This window comes from Petromyzon marinus, chromosome 38, assembly GCF_048934315.1.
Source record: "Petromyzon marinus isolate PM22_M1 ecotype Great Lakes invasive population chromosome 38, UKy_Petmar_22M1.pri1.0, whole genome shotgun sequence".
Classification (NCBI taxonomy): domain Eukaryota; kingdom Metazoa; phylum Chordata; class Hyperoartia; order Petromyzontiformes; family Petromyzontidae; genus Petromyzon; species Petromyzon marinus.
In genome coordinates, this window is record NC_133704.1 from 11164700 (window position 1) to 11184419 (window position 19720).

The following is a 19720-nucleotide window of genomic DNA, read 5'->3' on the forward strand; positions in this document are numbered from 1 at the left end:
AGATCAGCTGTCCGGTTGAGTTGTGTCGAGCTGCATGCAAGCTCACCCGATGCGCTCGCCTTTGAGGACATGTCGAGTCTTACTCCGTGTGCTGTCATTAGCAGGCACGTCACGATGTACTGATTCATCATTTATCATGGGGGACGTTTACCGTATTCTCTGAATTATAAAACACAATTTTCCCTATATATTTCAAATTAAAAGTTGGAGGGGGGGGGGTGGGAGCGGGGTGGGTCTCCTAATCCGGTAGGTATGTGCTGCTTATGATCTGATGTGTAACTTTATTTACATCGGGCACGAGTTTGGGTTTCAGGTGCATGTTTCTTTCCGGAGCGTCTCATAATCTCCTAAATACGGTCATGAGAACAATAGCACTGCATTCATTCAGGGCGAGCCTCAGAGTCTCCATCCTAATTTTCAGGAGTGTTCCGATCTATTGTCGATCTATGGAGTGACTGGTGTCGCCATGGGAATGTGTAATTTCCACAATCTGCTCATGATTACCAATGGACTTGTCACATTGACCTGCGTCCTCAATTCCTCATTGGATTTTTCACGTGGAAGGAAATGGGAGTGCTTGGAAGAAAAGAAACAAACAACCCACGCTTACAAGGGGTATAACAATTATTCATTAAGAAAAATATATACAACATTGCATTTGTGACACTCAAAGTAAACTGAAATATTCTCAATGAAATGAAATGCAGTGATACCCAAAGACAACATCTATACACTACTTCATGCATCCGCTCTATTTAATTTCATTGAGTAACATATGCTCGCATCGACTGAAAGGCTCCGATTTTACTAAGTGTAGTTTACAGAGACGCCTCTAACCAGATCACCCGGAATCGGCCCGATGGGTGACCACCTTGCACATCGAGGCTGTTTCAAGGTTTGCAGACCCACAGCATAGGCAGCAGACTCCAGTGCATGAAAAACCTATTGACGAGCGTGGCGAAAGTATGGTCAAATATATCCCCACAACCCACACGGCATGGCGGGGGGGTGTGGGGGGAGGCACTCGTGCGGCAGTAAATTGGCGAAAGGGGCCGCGTGTGTGTATGTCCGTATGTACGTTGAACTTCTTTCCCACCGTACAGAGCCAACCGTGCTATCTCAGGTGCGGCGCTGTCTGTCTGTGTACCCTCATGTTTCCCCGTGTAATCACTGCTGCACCGGAGCATAGCTCTCTCGGGCGCGATTGTCTCATCTGCACGTACACATGAGCGCGCGTGTTTGTGCAAGCACGCGTGTGCGTGTGTGTGCACTTGAGAAGCGGTTAGCATGCTGCGCTACGAACCCGGCAACCCGGGTTGGAATCCCACTCACGGCCAACGCCAGCGACGATTTTCTGAACCGGTCCTGGGCCCCCCCCCCCCCCCCCGCCCCCCAGGTCGACTCGGCCTCAAATGAGTACCTGGGGCGGTGTATAAACATCGCCATTATGGGGGAGACAAAGGCGGCCGGGCGTGGTCTTGGCCACCCACCCCCTCATGTGCCGTGCCGGCCTTCATAGGTGCTCGCCCACAGCACTTGCCCAAACAGTCTGTTGAGGCTATACGGGGTGGGGGGGGATCTTTGTCTTTGTGTGTGCACGTTGCAGCAGGCGGCACGTGCTTGGCGGAGGGAGCGCGGGGAGGCCGCGCTCGCGTCGCGGTGGGCCTGGCGGGCGCCGCGGGGAGCCTCCTGGAGCTGGAGCCCAGCCTGCTGCTGCAGCTGCTGGACCTGGGCGAATCGGAGACCCTGTGGGATTTCCCGCCACACCCACCCGAGCTGCACTCGTCGCGTAAGCCACGCTCGCTGCGCATTTTGTTGAGCCTGATCGATTGCGTGCTGTTAGGCACGTGACACATCGTCGATTGATCACTTAGTCCATTCTTAGGATCACAATGCGCGCATCAAATAGAGAACGAGTGAGAATTGATTGTGTGCACGTGTACAATTACAGCCATTATGTCATTCCACTGCTAGATGAGGGCCTCCCTTGTGCCGTGTGGTTCATGGGGGTTATTTAACTATGCGGGTCAGTGCGGGTTGATGACGGTGAAGAGCATAGTCGTGTGGGCACATAGGACAGTACAATGATATTCGTTTATGACAACGTAGCCCCGCAGCAGCCTATAATACCTGTTATATGTATTGTGGTCACACACTCGTGGGCTATCCAAGCTCAAACCTGCTTAGCTTCTGAGGTTATTTTTTTGGGGTGATTGGCCCTTGCCATGAAAATGTAAGGCTTTCCACCACAAGCACAGGACTGTAAGTGGCGATGCACGCTTACCCCACGTTTGTGCGAGTGGAGGGAAATATTCTTAAGTTGCAGCTCCCTGTAATCTTTTCTGTTGTTGTTTGGCATCGTTGTCCGACGTTTCTTCACGCACTACAAAATCTACCGGCACGTGGAGCGAAATGTCGGCCACAACACGCGGCGTAACCCGGGAAACACGTAGGGTAGCTGTTACAGTACAATCTGAGAAAATCTGCACGGTTTGAATTCTTGTTGTATTCTTAGAAATTTTTTTTTTTCAAAATGTTGATTAACAAACGGAGGTCGGCCATGCGATTAACGTGGGCGAGACGTCTCGCTGGTGACAGGGCATCAGAGGAAGGATCGCGAACAGCAGCGGAGGCAGCAGTCGCTGCTACGGAACTCCGCTGACGTTTTCAAACGCCTGCAAGCGCAGGTGGCGGAGGGCAGAGGTGAGGACTTTACAGCGACGATAGCGCAGCTGGATAGGAGATGCGCTTGGATGATATACACACACGAGTGCTTTGTAGTACACGTTACTATATACATATTTTTTTTATTTTACTAGGTAAGGCCCACTCAGCTATATATTTATTTTTAAGAAGTGACCTAGCCACAAATGATAGCTCAATGAAGTGGCTTATCATCATGTAGAAATTCTGTAAACGCACGTTGATTCTATATGTGGAGGGAATAACCAGAGGACCACGCCACCACGGGCAGAGACATGCAAACTCCAAATATACAGCAGGCATCATACTTTGGTGCTTGATAGATTGTTACATCGCAGGGACCGTGAAAGATGGTGATTACTTGGGGGTGGAGAGGTTTGCATCCAGCAGTAGATTGATCATGCCTGATGTTGGTAAACTTGAGCAGAGTATGCATACATTTTGAGTCGACTTCGACCAAATGAAATGTTACATTTTCAGTCAGCTTCTTATCTACACACATTTATGAATGTATTGATAATTAAAAATAAAGTTATGTTATGCAGTTAAGCGTATTTCACAGCTTGTGAATACAATGGTTAAACTGATTAAATGATGTGTAAACAGCAGTTAGAAACAATTTAATATAAACAAGCTGTGTGAGCAGCAGAGGGTAGAGCAGTAAACTCTATTGCTGTATTGTAATTCTACGTGACAAATTCTGTGTACCAACCCCCCCCCCCCCTTTACCAACCCGTACTGCCCAGCATGGTGAAGTATGGCCAAAATAACCCGAAGCTACACGGCGGCGCATTGAAAAAGGGCTGTAAATGTCAATATGCCCACGGTGGCTTTCCTTCAGGAGACAGCCCCTTCCACAGCAATGTGGAATTTTCGCCACCGGCTCAAAAACCTGCCAGGTGCAATGAGCACTTGGTTCGCTCGTGACAGCGCGGAGACGGACTGCGCCCGTGTATCCCTTCTGAAGAAAAGCGTCGCATGCCAGCGTCGAGGTAACCGCAAGTGTGTTTACTGCGCACTTCTGTGGCGCCTTGCAGGCAAGCTGCCTGCATCACGGACTCGGGGCCGCACGACGACAGTGACCGCCAGGAGACCCCCGTCGCTGCAGCGAGCGCTTGACAGCAGGGAGAGTGACAGCCGCTCCATGCAGGCGGAGAGGCACACCGCGCAGCCCCACAGCGAAGGTCAGCAGAGTCACGGGGCCTCATCAGTCGGGCCGCACGATGCTCCTGGCTCGCACCGTGCACCCCCAGGTACCACGTGCCATGTTGCACCGGCAGTGGCTTCCGCATAATGAGGGCAAGGTCAAGAGGTCATCACGGCCGGTGCCGTCGAAGCAACTAAGCCTCGCCATTGGCTTCTTTGTCATCCGTGAGCTGCACGTTGACGTATTCCCCCAACATTTGGGTCATTTTGAGAGAAAAAATTCCCCCCATTTATACAGATGAATACAATGCGATTGCATGTACAGTAACATTACACAGACTGAAAATGACGGTGTCCGGAATGATATACAGTGTTAACATTGTACTGTCTTGCAAATGGTGCACAATGCTACTCGCCTCAACTGTTACAGTACCGGCAAAAGCAAATACTATATTAGTAGAACTCAATTCTTTGGCCACATGCAAATACGTAATTTTTTATGAATGTGTGTCCAATACCCATTGAAAAAAAACTAATCTATCCAGGCAGCTGTGTTTTCTCTCCAGTTACCAAGTGGTGTATAGATTACATGCTTTATTATGGGGTAGGGGAAGTTTGCAGGATAGAGGAAGTCAGGTTACCGAGGCGAGCGTTATTAGAGTATCCACCCAGAGGTCTGTGACCGAGGGGGAAGACCTAGAATCAGAGAGTGGGGATACTGTAAGAGCGAAGCTTTGAAGATCAGGGTGATGACTGCAACAGCTGATCTCATCAGATTTCCGGAGCTAAGCATTGTTGCACTGGATCGTTTTTTGACGGGTGACCACCATGCACCGTTTTCATAGGCTGCTGTGAGACTTCGTGGTGAGCAGCAGAGAGCAATGCAAAATATACCCATTACTGTTGTACTATACTTCTTAGCTTCCAAATCTATGCTTCCGACCTTCACCAGCCCACACTGACCAATTTGGTTTAGTCGGATAACCCCACGTCTCACGGTGTGGAATGGCCCTCATCCAGCAGTGTATTGACATGCAGTATGTACGTGTACATGCTTACGATGCCGCCTAAATGAGTCGTCCCTTCCGTGTACCGGTACAGGCATAGCTGCGTGCGGCAGGCGCCGGGTCTCCCCCAAGTCATCTTCGCCTCCACTGCCCTGCGACCAAGATGCAGGGTCGGGGCACGGCGCGACCCCGGGGCAAGAGCTGCAGGAGGAGTCGGCGTGCCCGGCACCGGTGCCCGTGGGGGGCTATGACCTGGCGAAGGCCCTCAGCAGCGTCCCATCCCTGGAGATGGCACGCAAGGGGCTTTCAGTTGGGTAAGTGTACACTCAAAGTTTACAACTGTCAGCGGTTCGTGTAAATCGTTGAGGAGAAATGCCAAGCTGAGCAAAACGTATTTGTAAATGAAGGTTTCGGAGCAGTAATAACGGATCCAAAATATTTTGTGTTTTGGCGGCAGGTAAAACGTGATTTAGGAAAAGAGGAAGGGCAATGGGATCATTGGGCCCCCACAGAGAGAGGGGAAGGTCTGCCACAGATATATCTGAGCAAGCGGGAGAGAGGCAGACGGACATTGAAAGAGACGGACACGGAGAGACGCACACTTAACAGATTGAGCCGAACATAGAGACAGACGCAGTATAAAACAAGGGTATCATCGGATGGAGGAGAGACACCGAGAGACACACGGAAAGAGTGAGAGACAGAGATAAGACTTATTTATTTATTATGTGCTCAGTATTTATAGCCGGCAGTGCCCAGGCTACGACATTTTTTGGGTAGCGCCTTTTGGAGATTTGAGTTTCGGGCTCCACTGCACTGTGTTTTGAGAGTTCAGGCCAATCGAACGGTCAGCGGCTCCCTTTGCCCAGATTGATTCCTCAAGAAGTGTGGCGACGCTAATAAGAGGAAGTACGAAGAATAAAGTGAAACGTGCCGGAGCCCCAAGGGCGGTGTCTGCGACAGGAACTGCATGACCATTTTCTGTTGCATGACTTTTACTTTTTTGTTACATTCATTCACAATAATAATTACATCTGTAAACCAATTCCATTAACTAAAATAGTTGCAATGAAATGTTGAATCGTGAGAAATTGTAATTGATTGGCTAGTCCTTAATCACAGAAGCTTTAACTAAATTATGTTCAACGTTATCAACTAAGATGCACATACTGCTTTGAATCTGAGAACTGTTATTTCATACTTACAGGTGACAAGTATGGCAGGTTCAGCAAGTTGTGTACACCGAGAAATGCATTTTGTTTTGATACTGCGCGCTTAGGCATATTATTTTACACTTGAAATTCTCTATGTACATCTTACACATTTCATGAGGTACTTGCTCCAGTCGCCCATGTCTGCCATCACTTCTTGGAACAAGTTGTGTCGCTGCGTTTAGTTCCCAGACTAAAAATGCAATAATTCACCGGCGTTGGCTCGATTCAGCAATTTCTGGTCTCACGCGCCCCTTTTTGGCAGTGCAGCGAGGTCCATGTGTTTGTTTTAACAAATCAGTGACTTCCCATTCTCTTGAGTATCGCTATGGCAGCGAGCGAATGATGCGTGGCGGGTACTTTGTTTAGATAGGTTGCCATGTCCTTTACATTTCCATTGTTACGCAAATTAGCATTGGGGGGGGGGGGGGGGGTGGCGGCAGAGTGACGCAGTGGTAACAATTTTAGCAACACTAACGCAGCGGTAACACGAACAGCAGGAAGGTCCCGGCGTTCGATTCCCGACTGCTCGCGCCTTTTCTGTGTTGAGTTTGTATGATCTCCCCTTTTTCTGCATGGGTTTCCTCAGGGTTCTCCGATTTCATCCCATATCTATATATAAAAAAAAAACATACAATGCTGAAAAATGTATTTAAATTTTTTATTTCAAACTGTTTGTCTGGCAAATAAGTGTTGGAGCCAGATAGGGATTGTGTTAGTGATGCTACAGTCGGACAGATCCGTATATCTAAAACATGAAATAGCTATTCAGCATGACGCAATGTGATTCAAACAGCGAGCACGAAGGAGAGAGAAAGTGCGAGTGTCCTCTGCTTCGTAGGTTTTCCCGGTCGCGGCTGCAGCTGTCCGATGAATTTGCGTCGAACAGCACACAGGAGAGCCATGCGAATGTCCTCACTCTCGACGGTGCAGCTTTATAAACGCGTCGTGAATGTTTCTCCCCTCCACTGATCCCACTCTGGCAGGCCGGGGCAGCGTGTCCGCCACTCGGGGAACCGCAGGGCAGAGTCGGAAACGAGCACCGCCGTGCCGACCGGCGAGGGGGTAGACGACCATGGGGAGCACGGTGAGACGCGGCCAACTCTCTCTAAACACGCATTCTTTGGTTCTTTCGGTAAAGTCATGTAGATAGAACATTTTTTTAAAATAATGAATGAAATAAAAATATAAAAACCACGACGTTTTTGGAGGAAAGAGGGGGACGTTCACAGAAGGCGACCGCTTATAAAGGCTTAAAAAAGTGGGCGTGGCACAAGCGCTCCGGCGGCGGCGGCGTGGAACATGCAGGGCCACAAAACGTACGGGTGTCAGGACGAAGTTGGCGGGGCATATGTGCCCTGGGGTCAGGTAACAAGAAAACACAAATTAAGTCATGACTTGACCTGTGCTCCCTTAACAAGAAAAAGACAAATGAAGTCATGACCCAAAGTGGTTGATGACATCTTTCCAATGATTGCTGAGATTGTACCCATCCTCTCGGTTGAAATTGTGTCTGTGTCTGTATATATGGATGGCTTCATGAACGAATCTTTGTTGATAGCCAGAAGGCTTGCAAAGTAAAGTACCTCTCTATAAACCCCTTTCCTTGACCTCAAAACCCAAACCCTAACGTGCTATTGTTGCTGCTACTGCTTTATTGCATTATGTTTAAGCTCATAGTCCACCCTAAATCGCATCCACTGCACAAACCGTGGCAAATGCGGATACCTGATGCACAAATGGATTTTTTAAAATTTTCCATGTTTTGAAACTTCCTTCTTGTGGGTGTTGCGGTGCCATACCCTGACGAGCCAGGAAAAGGCAGGAAAGCAATTGGACTAATTGTCATCTTTATCCATCTGTACGGGGATCATGTTGCCCCCACCCTTGCGTTAGTGGGTATACTCCAGGTGCTCTGTTTTCCCTCCCACATGTATATACACTCAGATATTGGTTGAAAAGATCCTAAAATAAAATCCCATTGACCATATTCTTGGTTCCTTTGGTAAAATCACCTAGAAGGGAAACAATAAAATAATAAAAATATAAAGCAATAAAATTCTCACGACGTTTCGACTGCAACACAAGCAATCATCAGGTGTGAAAACCACAGCAATAATTCGGAAAAATAATTGTTACCTCTTAGAAACGATTTCGTACCTGCGGTTAGCACGGTTGGCTACGTACGGTGCGAAAGGTCTACCTACATAGTAGATATACCCTTCAATAATCAAAAAAGTATAAGGAAATAAACTCAGGGGTTATTAATAAAGTAAGTGATATTTTTGTTGTGTTTTTTCAGGGTTATCTGGCACTCAGTAGTTACAATTAGGTAATTAACTATTCATATCCCTGATTTAAAGCTTTCGCGACTGCAGGGATTCATATTCTTGGTTCTTTCAGTAGTCACGTAGAAGGGAAATAATAAAATAATAAAAATATAAAACTATAAAATTCTCACGACGTTTCGACTGCAACACAAGCAATCATGATCAGGTGTGAAAACCACAGCAAGAAAATTTGAAAAAAGTGGCGTTTAAAAATATATATTTTTATTATTTTATTGTTTCCCTTCTACGTGACTTTACCGAAAGAACCAAGAATATTCATATCCCTATTTATAAACTGGTCATCAGAAAACTTTTTTTTAAATTGTAATTTTCACGAGTCAGCATGGAAGTTAAGTAAAGTCACCAACCCTAATTAACTTTTTTTTTACTGTTTGTGCTTTGAAGACAGGCCAATGCTCAAAACTTAACCGATTATTTATTAATACCATTTTTTTAAGGTAGTGTTAGGAACAAATGTGAGTCCCTTTAAAAAAGTAAAAATAGGTGGACTTGGGCAGGACATGTCACGAGAAGAGATGATGGTTGATCATTGTTGTTGAGCTTTTGTTTACGTAGGAAAGCTTCACCAAGTCTCGTGACTGCCCTCCCAAGCCCTTTACAGGAGGAGGCGATGGTTGCTACGTTTATTCCAATTGAGTAATTTGCAGGTAAATTTTCAAACGTGGAAAATGTGCGGACCATGGCACCAGCAGGACCGGGCCTGCTCTCGACGATGGTCGATTATAACAGTTAAAGCAGTGGCAGCCAAGGAATATAATGCATGTGAAAGTACGTCGACCAAGGAGGAGGAGAAATTAAATCGCTTGGTGTGCAACTGCCAGGTGGTATTGTTAAAATGGCAGAGCCATGACAGACGGTGATGGCTTGGGGAGGCCTTCATCCAGCAGTGGATTGATCATGGCCGATGATAATGAAGATTTAAAAGACATCAATACATGGTAAAAACGGCAGTCGAAACGTCCTCCTGGAAATATACTCATGATTCAACCCTAAGAGCCCAGCTGCTGCCTGCAACAGTAAATCCTAATCGAATCCAACCAACAGCTGTCTGCATTATTGATGATGCTGCCCTGTCCACCTCTCCCTTGTCTCTCTATCTTACCGTCGCTCTGTTGCTCGCCTTTGTCGCTTCCACCGGCACGCCTGGGCCCCACTTTTTGTTTCACCCGTCGGCCCACTCGTCGCGCTCGCCTCTCTTAATCTTGCCACGCGAATTATGTTTCCTTATCGACCCGCCTTGCACACTGCTGCAGCTCATCCTTTACACACACCCCGTCGCCGCAAAACTCTGGAAACTCGTTACTCACCTCTGTCTTTCTGCCCGATTACAGTTTACAGGTTTTGTTTTAAATTCTAATGTCAACCGCCTACGACTCTTGTGATCAGCTTTGCTGACAGTGATGCGATCGAGGCGATAGGTGTGCTTTCATTACAGATTCCAAATTCTTCCATCCTCGCACCACGCTCCATCGACTGTTGTGGCAGAAACGTATATCTGAGCAGAATTCACTTCTGCGTCTCCCACACGTGTATATAGATACGGCGAGACTCCCAAAATGGTTTGTGGATCGTGATGTAGTTGGGGTCACGGGACTTGTCTCGTTAGCGTAGACGAGCCGACTCTACCATGGCTACGATTGTACCAGAGGGCACTATTGGCAATGTCTCAAAGTCACGTAGTTGTGACTTGAAATTATTTTTTCTCATTTACAAACCTTAGCTTGTGGGTAGTACAGTAGACTCTTGATTATCCACGCTAATGAAGAGGACGGTTGCGGATACTTAAAAATCGCTGATAGTCCAAAAATATTTTTTTTTCGCAGATCTCTATGCCAAAAAACACTAATATAGGTATAAATTAGAAACTTGCTCAATAAATGATCAGATAAATCGCTCAAAATGAAGCACAACTGATGATTTCGATTGTTACTCTTTCGATCGACCGATCGATGCACTTGCTCAGTGGTAAGCGTCTTGTGCTCCTGCGCAAAAGACGCTGCCCACTAAGTGGATGACAGCAGAGCCACGCCAATCAACATCAATCCAACTCTGCCCACTGTTGTAAAGATATGCAACTACTGTACTGTAGTGGCAATTAAGTGGATTTAGGATTAACCGGAGCAACATATTTGTTCAGTTTAAGCACGTGACCGGTAATAAACATTTACAAGAATAACAATGTATAACTGTGTTTAGATTATTAATTTGGGCTTGAGGGAAAATCCACGAGTTATTAGTTTATGTTCAAATCTGAGGTGCGCGGTTAATCCGCAAATTGGATCAACCGCACGTGAATAATCGAGAGTCTACTGTATTGGCCATAATGTATGGCCTCTCAGTGCGTAGCTACAAGATAATAACCAGTTGTCTGTTTTTTTTGTGTTGCGTCTTCCTAAGAAGTTAGTACATCGATAGAAGGCAGAAGGTGACTGTAAAGAAGCAGGTCATTGGCAAGATAAGGCTGGACATTCGTTTAGTCCACTCGGCTGATTCAATTACATTTTGGTATTCAGCGCTTGACCAGAGTGCAATAACTGCCATTTTGGCGTGTGCACCCTCAATATTATTAAAATAAACAAGGAGCCGGTGACAGCAGGGCAGCTTTATTCTTGTTTCTACCGTATGTGGCCCATTACGTTTATTACCCCAACGATTTCATTTCACTAAGGGGAGGGGGTGTGTTTGTGATGCATCACCCGTGCTTCGCGTTATTAAAGACAAAGTACTTGTCGGTATTCTTCATAAGACACACCTGGGAGGTGTGACCACTTAATTGCTTTTGATATAAAAGTTAATAAACCAATTACGGTGGACTGAATTAACTGTATTTCAGTTGGCTGCACATGCTGTCAACCCCCATGCAAGTGCTGGATTATTTTTAACGGGAGTGCTCGGAATTTTTTGGCGATTAAGGCAACAGGCCACGTTCCTTCTTCCCTGCAATTTCCCCGCTCGCGATTCCAACGATTCATCATTGAAATTTTCAAGGACCCGTGTCAGCGGCACTGTGTTGAAACAAAGGCTAAAAATACTGCACAACCACCACCATGCTCATTAACATTGCCTTACAACTGAAGCGTACGATAAGCTAACGTCACAGACACCGCAACCTTTTCTGTACCCCTCCCCCCAGTGCCGTATTATCCAATTGGCACAGTAGGTACTGTGCCTAGGGCCTATGAAAACTGAAGGGCCGACAGGGATTTTTTTTTTTTACCATGTCTTCTTTGTATGTATGATAAAAAAAAAAGGTAACAAAGATATCTTTGAATATTTTTAGGCGTACCTTGTTTTTTTTTCAATAATTACAAATTAAATCTGCTTATCTGCAGCACGCAGTGCGCTCCCATCGAATCAGGGCACGGGCTAAATAATGAACGTATCGGCAGTAACGACATCTGTCCGAACGAGAAAACAAGCGAGTGACAGTGGCGGCGGTAGTCAGATGGGCGGCAGCAGCACCAACTGTTGGAAAGTTATCACTGAAGGTCAACGAAACAAAAGTGCCAGAGGGGCCTACACGAACATTAATCTGATAGGAGTGCAAAGTACAAGAAAGGTTAACAAATAACCCAAGCACAAACAAATACAACAACCAAAATCATCCCCATCCTACCAGGCAAAGCCCACTGAGGTATTAACCTTAATTTTCAGAAGAGACCTGGCCACAAATGATAGCTCAATAAAGTGGCCCATCATTTGGACCTTTATAGCACCAAAATAATCTGAAAAATCTCAATGTATGTTTCTAAATGTGGAGGGAAAAACCGGAGGGCCCGGAGAAAAAAAAATCCACGCAACCACAGGAAGAACACGCAAACTCCAAATATACAGCAGCAGGCGTCAGGGTCGGGATCGAACCCCGACCTCCTGCATACCAGGCGAGCAAGATAACATCACGGCTGTATCAGGGATTACCAGCTGAGAGGAGGGGCTGCCCAAGGATTTGATTTGTCCATTGATTTGATTTTGATTCAATGCACAAGCAGGTGGGGCACGCATTATGTGCATACAGTTCAACAATCCAGTATTTCTATTTTTAAAAAAAACAGACGTTCACAACGGTATACACGGCGTGTGTTCATTATTTTCTTCACCTCCGTTTGCATGTCACTGCATTGGGGAGATTTTTCCCATTGCCGGAGAGCGGGCGTCACTGCTGCATGTCTGCCCCCTCTCGAGTCGGAATGCAGAACATTGCATTTTCAACAATAAGTGTCCAATTTGAGCCATCGTTTATGAGGATTGATTGTGTGGTCGGTGTTTGAATTACAGCCCCCGAATGAATTTACATGACAGTTGGGCTGCAATGTTGTTATGTAAGGGGGCATGTGTTCTCTGGGTGGGAATGCAGTCCGCGGCATGGATACGCTGCGTGAAGACATTTGTAATATATGGTAAACTTATTTTTCACCCTCTTTGGTTTTATTCGGTAAAGTCACGTGACTTTACCGAATAAAACCAAAGAGTATGAATCCTTGCAGCCACGAAAGCTTCAAATCTAGAATTATTTTTCACCGCGTACATAGCCAACCGTGCTGTTAAGAGGCGCGGGGGAAGGTTGCAACAAACTATACATGGGGAGAACATGCAAACTCCAAATATACAGGCATCAGTGGTCGAGAGAAAATCCACAAACATCGTGTATACTAGTTAACATCTCGCCACCGTGGCGGCCCGGAAAAAGTGATCTTAGAGGCAGCTGTCTGTGATCTCTGCTCCCGCTGTGGCCGTTTTGTGTGGACCAGAGCGTCGCTTGCAGAAGGGGAGGGGGATCTCGGAGGTAGCTCTGTGATATCCGTAATGTACATGGGAAATGCCAGTGCCACGTTGGCGGCGACAATGCACCAATGCACAACATGAAACGAATGACTCTTGGGTCTTGCTAACACCGCCGTAGACCATAGCCAGGGATGTGGTCTGTGTATCGTGGCCTTCATAACCTGGGGCGCGGAGGGGCGGGCATGGAGGCCTGTGGACTGGGGAGGGTGCCATACGAACTTACCTTTGAAATGATTTATTTTCAATGAAAGGCGCATTGTGGATGTTGTTTGTTTTGTTGTCGTCTATTCCAGTTATGGCACCGACGTCTGGCATGTGTGGGGGGCTGCTGGAGCTTGGCCAACCCCAGTGTCTGTCCGCACCGGAGCGTGGGGTCTCACCGGACCTAGGGGGCTCATGTTTAGCGGGGTCTGACCTGGACAGCTCCCTGGAGCCCGAGGAAAGGGAGGCAGCAGCTGAGCTACGGGAGGAAGGTAACAGGACCGCTCGTGCCGTGACTACTCTATATATACAGTGAGGGAAAAAAGTATTTGATCCCCTGCTGATTTTGTATGTTTGCCCACTGACAAAGAAATTATCAGTCTATAATTTTAATGCTAGGTTTATTTGAATAGTGAGAGACAGAATAACAACAAAATCCAGAAAAACGCATGTCAGAAATGTTATAAATTGATTTGCATTTAAATGAGGGAAATAAGTAGTTGACCCCTCTGCAAAACATGACTTAGTACTTGGTGGCAAAACCCTTGTTGGTAATCACAGAGGTCAGACGTTTCTTGTAGTTGGCCACCAGGTTTGCACACATCTCAGGAGGGATTTTGTCCCACTCCTCTTTGCAGATCTTCTCCAAGTCATTAAGGTTTCGAGGCTGACGTTTGGCAACTCGAACCTTCAGCTCCGTCCACAGATTTTCTATGGGATTAAGGTCTGGAGACTGGCTAGGCCACTCCATGACCTTAATGTGCTTCTTCTTGAGCCACTCCTTTGTTGCCTTGGCCGTGTGTTTTGGGTCATTGTCATGCTGGAATACCCATCCACGACCCATTTTCAATGCCCTGGCTGAGGGAAGGAGATTCTCACCCAAGATTTGACCGTACATGGCCCCGTCCATCGTCCCTTGGATGCGGTGAAGTTGTCCTGTCCCCTTAGCAGAAAAACACCCCCAAAGCATAATGTTTCCACCTCCATGTTTGATGGTGGGGATGGTGTTCTTGGGGTCATAGGCAGCATTCCTCCTCCTCCTCCAAACACGGCGAGTTGAGTTGATGCCAAAGAGCTCCATTTTGGTCTCATCTGACCACAACACTTTCACCCAGTTGTCCTCTGAATCATTCAGATGTTCATTGGAAAACTTCAGACGGGCATGTATATGTGCTTTCTTGAGCAGGGGGGGACCTTGCGGGCACTGCAGGATTTCAGTCCTTCATGGCGTAGTGTGTTACCAATTGTTTTCTTGGTGACTATGGTCCCAGCTGCCTTGAGATCATTGACAAGATCCTCCCGTGTAGTTCTGGGCTGATTCCTCACCTTTCTCATGATCATTGCAACTCCACGAGGTGAGATCTTGCATGGAGCCCCAGGCCGAGGGAGATTGACAGTTATTTTGTGTTTCTTTCATTTGCGAAAAATCGCACCAACTGTTGTCACCTTCTCACCAAGCTGCTTGGCAATGGTCTTGTAACCCATTCCAGCCTTGTGTAGGTCTACAATCTTGTTCCTGACATCCTTGGAGAGCTCTTTGGTCTTGGCCATGGTGGAGAGTTTGGAATCTGATTGATTGCTTCTGTGGACAGGTGTCTTTTATACAGGTAACAAGCTGAGATTAGGAGCACTCCCTTTAAGAGTGTGCTCCTAATCTCAGCTCGTTACCTGTATAAAAGACACCTGGGAGCCAGAAGTCTTTCTGATTGAGAGGGGGTCAAATACTTATTTCCCTCATTAAAATGCAAATCAATTTATAAAATTTTTGACATGCGTTTTTCTGGATTTTTGTTGTTGTTATTCTGTCTCTCACTGTTCAAATAAACCTACCATTAAAATTATAGACTGATCATTTCTTTGTCAGTGGGCAAACGTACAAAATCAGCAGGGGATCAAATACTTTATTCCCTCACTGTATATATAACAAATATATATTTTACCACTACTCTTTTCTATTTTACCAGGTAAGGCCCACTACGCTACATAGCTCTTTTTCAGAAGCGACCTGGCCACAAATGATAGCTCAACTAAAGTGGCTTATTCCGTGCAAATTTATAGCAGCCCAATACTTTAAACACTTGATGTTGATTCTAAATGTGGAGGGAAGAACCGGAGGACCCGTAGAAAAAAAATCCACGCGACCACAGGGAGAACACGCAAACTCCAAATATACAGGCGTTGGGGTTGGGATCAAACCCACAACCTCCTGTTTACTAGGTGGGGTAGTTAACATCTCGCCACCATGGCGCCTTGCTGTGAGCGCAAACATTTAAACCCGCTGTTAATTTTTAATGCATTCCAACTGAAGGTTGAAAGCGTTTGTGCGTGAGCTGCGTCCGCCCATCTAGCCGTCTGTCTGTCACTAGGGGTGGCACTATAACTCTTAAAAGATGATCCATTATAAATGAAACCTTAGAATAATGTTGTGTTGCCATTCAAGGACTTGTCCTGGCCAAATTGATCGAAGGGGGTTTCTCAAAACTCGGGAGATGTGCAGGCCAGCGTTATAGAATCCACTCGCATGCATATTTTTTTCTTTAACTGTTCCGTCGACTGTGCATCAAAGTGTACTCTACAAAATTGATTTAATTGCCATAATATCCAAGCTTTTGTGCAAGATTGCAACAAAAAAGGACCACATCCACTTTTTATTAATGTTACTGTGTCGTGAAAATTGAGTGCGCAGTAAAATGTGAATGTATCCACGAACTGGAGCAGGTGGGATGCGATTGTGGATAAGTGGTTGCACCAATAACGAGAAGTTCCCTTGGGTCGTCTAAAATTATCCACCAATCGCGGAAGCCATAGTTCATACCTCACTGTGACGTGGGGGGGTGGTGCAAATGTAAACGAATGTCATTGCTAATTACTCATAATTAAAACGTCAATGTATGCACTCTGTCGAGCTGGAGGGCATCGCTCATCTCTGCCGATTACCGTGCGAGTGATGGAATTCCACTTTTTTTTATTGCGAGGGCGATTCTCTACATAGCACGACTTAAGTTGGCTTTCAACAAAGTGGTACTCATTTTTAACCCTTTCCCGTTCCGAAACGCCTGCAAGTTGCAACGGGTGGGTGTCCCGTTCACCGCCGAATCTCGGAAGGCGCAAGTGATTCAGCGTTAACTTTATTTCAGCGTTAACTTTATTTATAGAGGTGTAGTGGCGCCCCTGTTTTTAAAGACATTGTACTCACTGCAGAGAACTGTAGCGACACGACCGCACTCTACAATAGCTGGCGCCAAACTGCCACTTGCCCTCCCGCATGGCATCTTGCGATTCCGTTCTGATGACGTTGCAAGTACGTCATCAGGAACGGGAAAGGGTTAATGGACCTCGGAGGGGTGATGTCGGCCGAGTTTTCTACATTTTGCCAGGATTTATTTTTACTCGCGTGGTCTAACAATTGCAAGTCGAGTAATCTAACCGCAGCTCCCGTTTTTGGTGGAATTAAAAAAAGCATTGCATAGTAATTGGTATCATTAATAATCGTTAAAAAAACACGTGCATACCTCTTCTCATGCCTCGCCGGTATCGCGGTGAGATGGGGTCTCGCACTCCCTTAGGGCCTGAGGTTTCACGACATCTAGTCTCCCATGGTGCTATTAGCGTGGTTGCAATGAGCAAAGTGTCTGGTGGATTATTGTTCTTATTATGAATGTGATAGTTGCATATAATGCGCATTATGTATGCTTTTTTTCCCAGGATCAATTTCAGAAGATGCTTCAGAGGACAGTTTTGTGGCTGATTTGGATACCAAATGATTGACAATGCTGCCTGGTGATTACATTTTGATTTTTATATATAGCAAATTAACACGTTTACGTAATGGGTACAAAAGTCAAAGTTGATGCTGCTATAAGGAGCAATAGGGTAGCACTTGTCATGGATTTACAGTCCTGAGCCAATGGGAGAAATTCCACATTCTCCAGTCGAGTACCGGTCTCTGTGTGTGGCAGCCCACTGTTGACTTTGTTGCAAAAGGTTTGCTTCTTCTGACTGCAATGGGACGATGATTATAATGGGCAGAGTTGACCTTTGATTGAAATTTAAACTTTGCAACTCTTCGATTACAAATACTTCTAACTGCAGCATAGCCTGGCTAGATGTAAAAATTATTACGGATGCAAAAAAATACACATCCTTGTGGCAGTCACCACGTGAATTTGTCAAAGTGCATGCATTTGTGTAGACATTTGTGCTTGCACGTTTGTGTGATTCTCACGCCCATGTCCCATGCTCCCGTCTCGAGTGCACAATCGACTTTTTGATTTGTTTACACGGACGTTCCGTGGCACGAAATTATTTTGGATACCTCTTAAGCGTTGCAAAGTGTAAAAAAAAAAAAGACGTTAAGTTCATTAAAGTTTTTTTTCTGAAATTATTTTGCGTTGTGCCTTGCAGGTAACTGCAGAGGCTGCCTTGGTGCGTCATCGCGGTCAGAGCAAAGTAATATAAAAGCCACCGTTGTTAATGCTGTGCATTTTAACGCATCTGTGTGATGCGTGGCTTGCACTACCGAGCATAGTGTTATGTCATTGCACGGAATTTCAGCACAAGTTTAGTCTTCAGAACAACAAGCACCTGAATTCCACTTTTGAGGATGCAAGTGCACATAGTTTATACGTGTGGCCATTTTCTTTTTGTTAAAACGCAGAAAACTTCCCTGTGACTTGAGATTTCCTGCATATCGTTGCATTTCATTGTCTTTGTAATGTTCGTTTTTTTTCTATTTTAATTTGATTTATATATATGGCAAATAAAGTGTTTATAACAGCTGACCACGTCACCGCACCGTGATCACTTGCAAGAATGCAATTGCGTATGAAACTTGAACGCATGTTTCACTTTTTTTTCCCCGTTCTGAGTCCCTTGCAGAGGAAACCTGACTCAGCTCCAAGTGCAAACGCGGCGGCGCATATGCACACGTGTACAGCCCGTGTTTATCAATCCATCGCTGCATGAGTGGACTACCCTACCACGCCTCGCAGGCCGCGAGGGATATTTTGACGACACTTGACCGCACACTGGTCAGTCGGGGGTTGGTGGCTGCCCGCAAAATGCCTTTTTATACCCGTGCCATGTTGCGACTGGTTCAGGTTCAACCCATCTCTGTTCGGGTTCAACTGCAATCTGAGATCTGACAAGATTTGGTGCATTCCATGTGATATGGCTGGGAGGTGAAAAAACGGGAGGAAATGTGAATAGCAATAAACTAAAAACGAAACTTTTTTTCATTGCACCAGCTTTATATAAAGCCCTTTATCAGAAGCGACCTGGCCACAAATGATGGTTCAGCGAATTGGCTTATCATGTGGAAATGTATAGCAGCCAAATACTTGAAACGCATGTTTCTAAACGTGGAGGGAAAAACCGGAGGACCCGGAGAAAATTTCCCACGACGACGGGGAGAGAGACACGCAAACTCCAAATGTATACAGGCGTCCGGGTCGGGTTCGAACCCACGACCTCCTGCATACCAGGCGAGGGAGTTCACATCGCCACTGTGGCAATGCCACACTGCTAAGTAAACAATTATACCACCGAAGTCAAACCGGAAACATACACCGAACATTTTTGCTGGGATATACAGAATCGGCAATGTAATTTGAATGCAAATCTCTGCAAATTTTAAATTGCAACTAAGAAAAAAACATGCTAAGTGGATATAAAATGATCTGTGCTCAAGAACCACACACACTAGGCCCATTTAAAAGGTTGGGGGGGGGGGTTGGTGGAGGAATAAAACATCTGCATTAGAAACTTTCCACAAAGTGAAGTTCACTAAATGTTTACAGTAGCGTGCAGTAAAACGGTGGAAACCACGTGTCGACAATGAACGATGGAAAATCCTGCTTCGAGGTTTTTAAGGACGCAGGTTTCCACTGTGGGTAGTCACGAGGTTCGGAGAGGTCAAGAAGTCACCGTGGGCCGATTCTGTTTTGCTGTCACCCGCACCACCATCACGCTTAATCAGGGCCGTATTATCCAAGCGGCCACAGGCACTGCCTAGGGCCTACGGAAACTTAAGGGCCTACAAAAAAGATAATGTACCATGTTTTTTTTGTTTGTATGATATACAAAATGTAACCAAGATATCTTGAATAATTACATTTATATTGCAAAGGTTAGGCACAGTGTAGGTACAAAGAGTCGTGTCAATGTCAACGTTTTTTCACAAGGTGAGAGAAATAACCACCGGATATTAACTTTTCTAGATTTTTTTAATTGCAAGATGAGCAAATGGTGTTGTTTTTTGCACAATCAAGCGAGTGACAGCGGCAGTAGTAGTGACACGGGGCAGCAACAGCAGTACCAA

General features: G+C 45.9%; 1 protein-coding gene across 8 annotated transcripts in view; it reads left to right on the forward strand.

Annotated features, from left to right (window-relative positions):
- The window catches only part of TRIM37 (tripartite motif containing 37), a 45780-nt gene extending 27598 nt beyond the window's left edge, over positions 1-18182 (forward strand). For 5 of the 8 annotated variants that reach the window (XM_032967592.2, XM_032967595.2, XM_032967598.2 and 2 more), the window contains 7 exons: positions 1607-1789; positions 2599-2703; positions 3741-3887; positions 4951-5170; positions 7054-7154; positions 13494-13673; positions 17107-18182. In XM_032967592.2, the coding sequence (XP_032823483.2) occupies positions 1607-1789; positions 2599-2703; positions 3741-3887; positions 4951-5170; positions 7054-7154; positions 13494-13673; positions 17107-17165 (995 nt within the window). In that variant the 3' untranslated portion in view covers positions 17166-18182. The remainder of the gene's footprint in view (positions 1-1606; positions 1790-2598; positions 2704-3740; positions 3888-4950; positions 5171-7053; positions 7155-13493; positions 13674-17106) is intronic. The other 3 variants (XM_032967596.2, XM_032967597.2, XM_032967593.2) reach the window with 2 other exon arrangements.
- The last annotated feature ends 1538 nt before the right edge of the window (positions 18183-19720 follow it).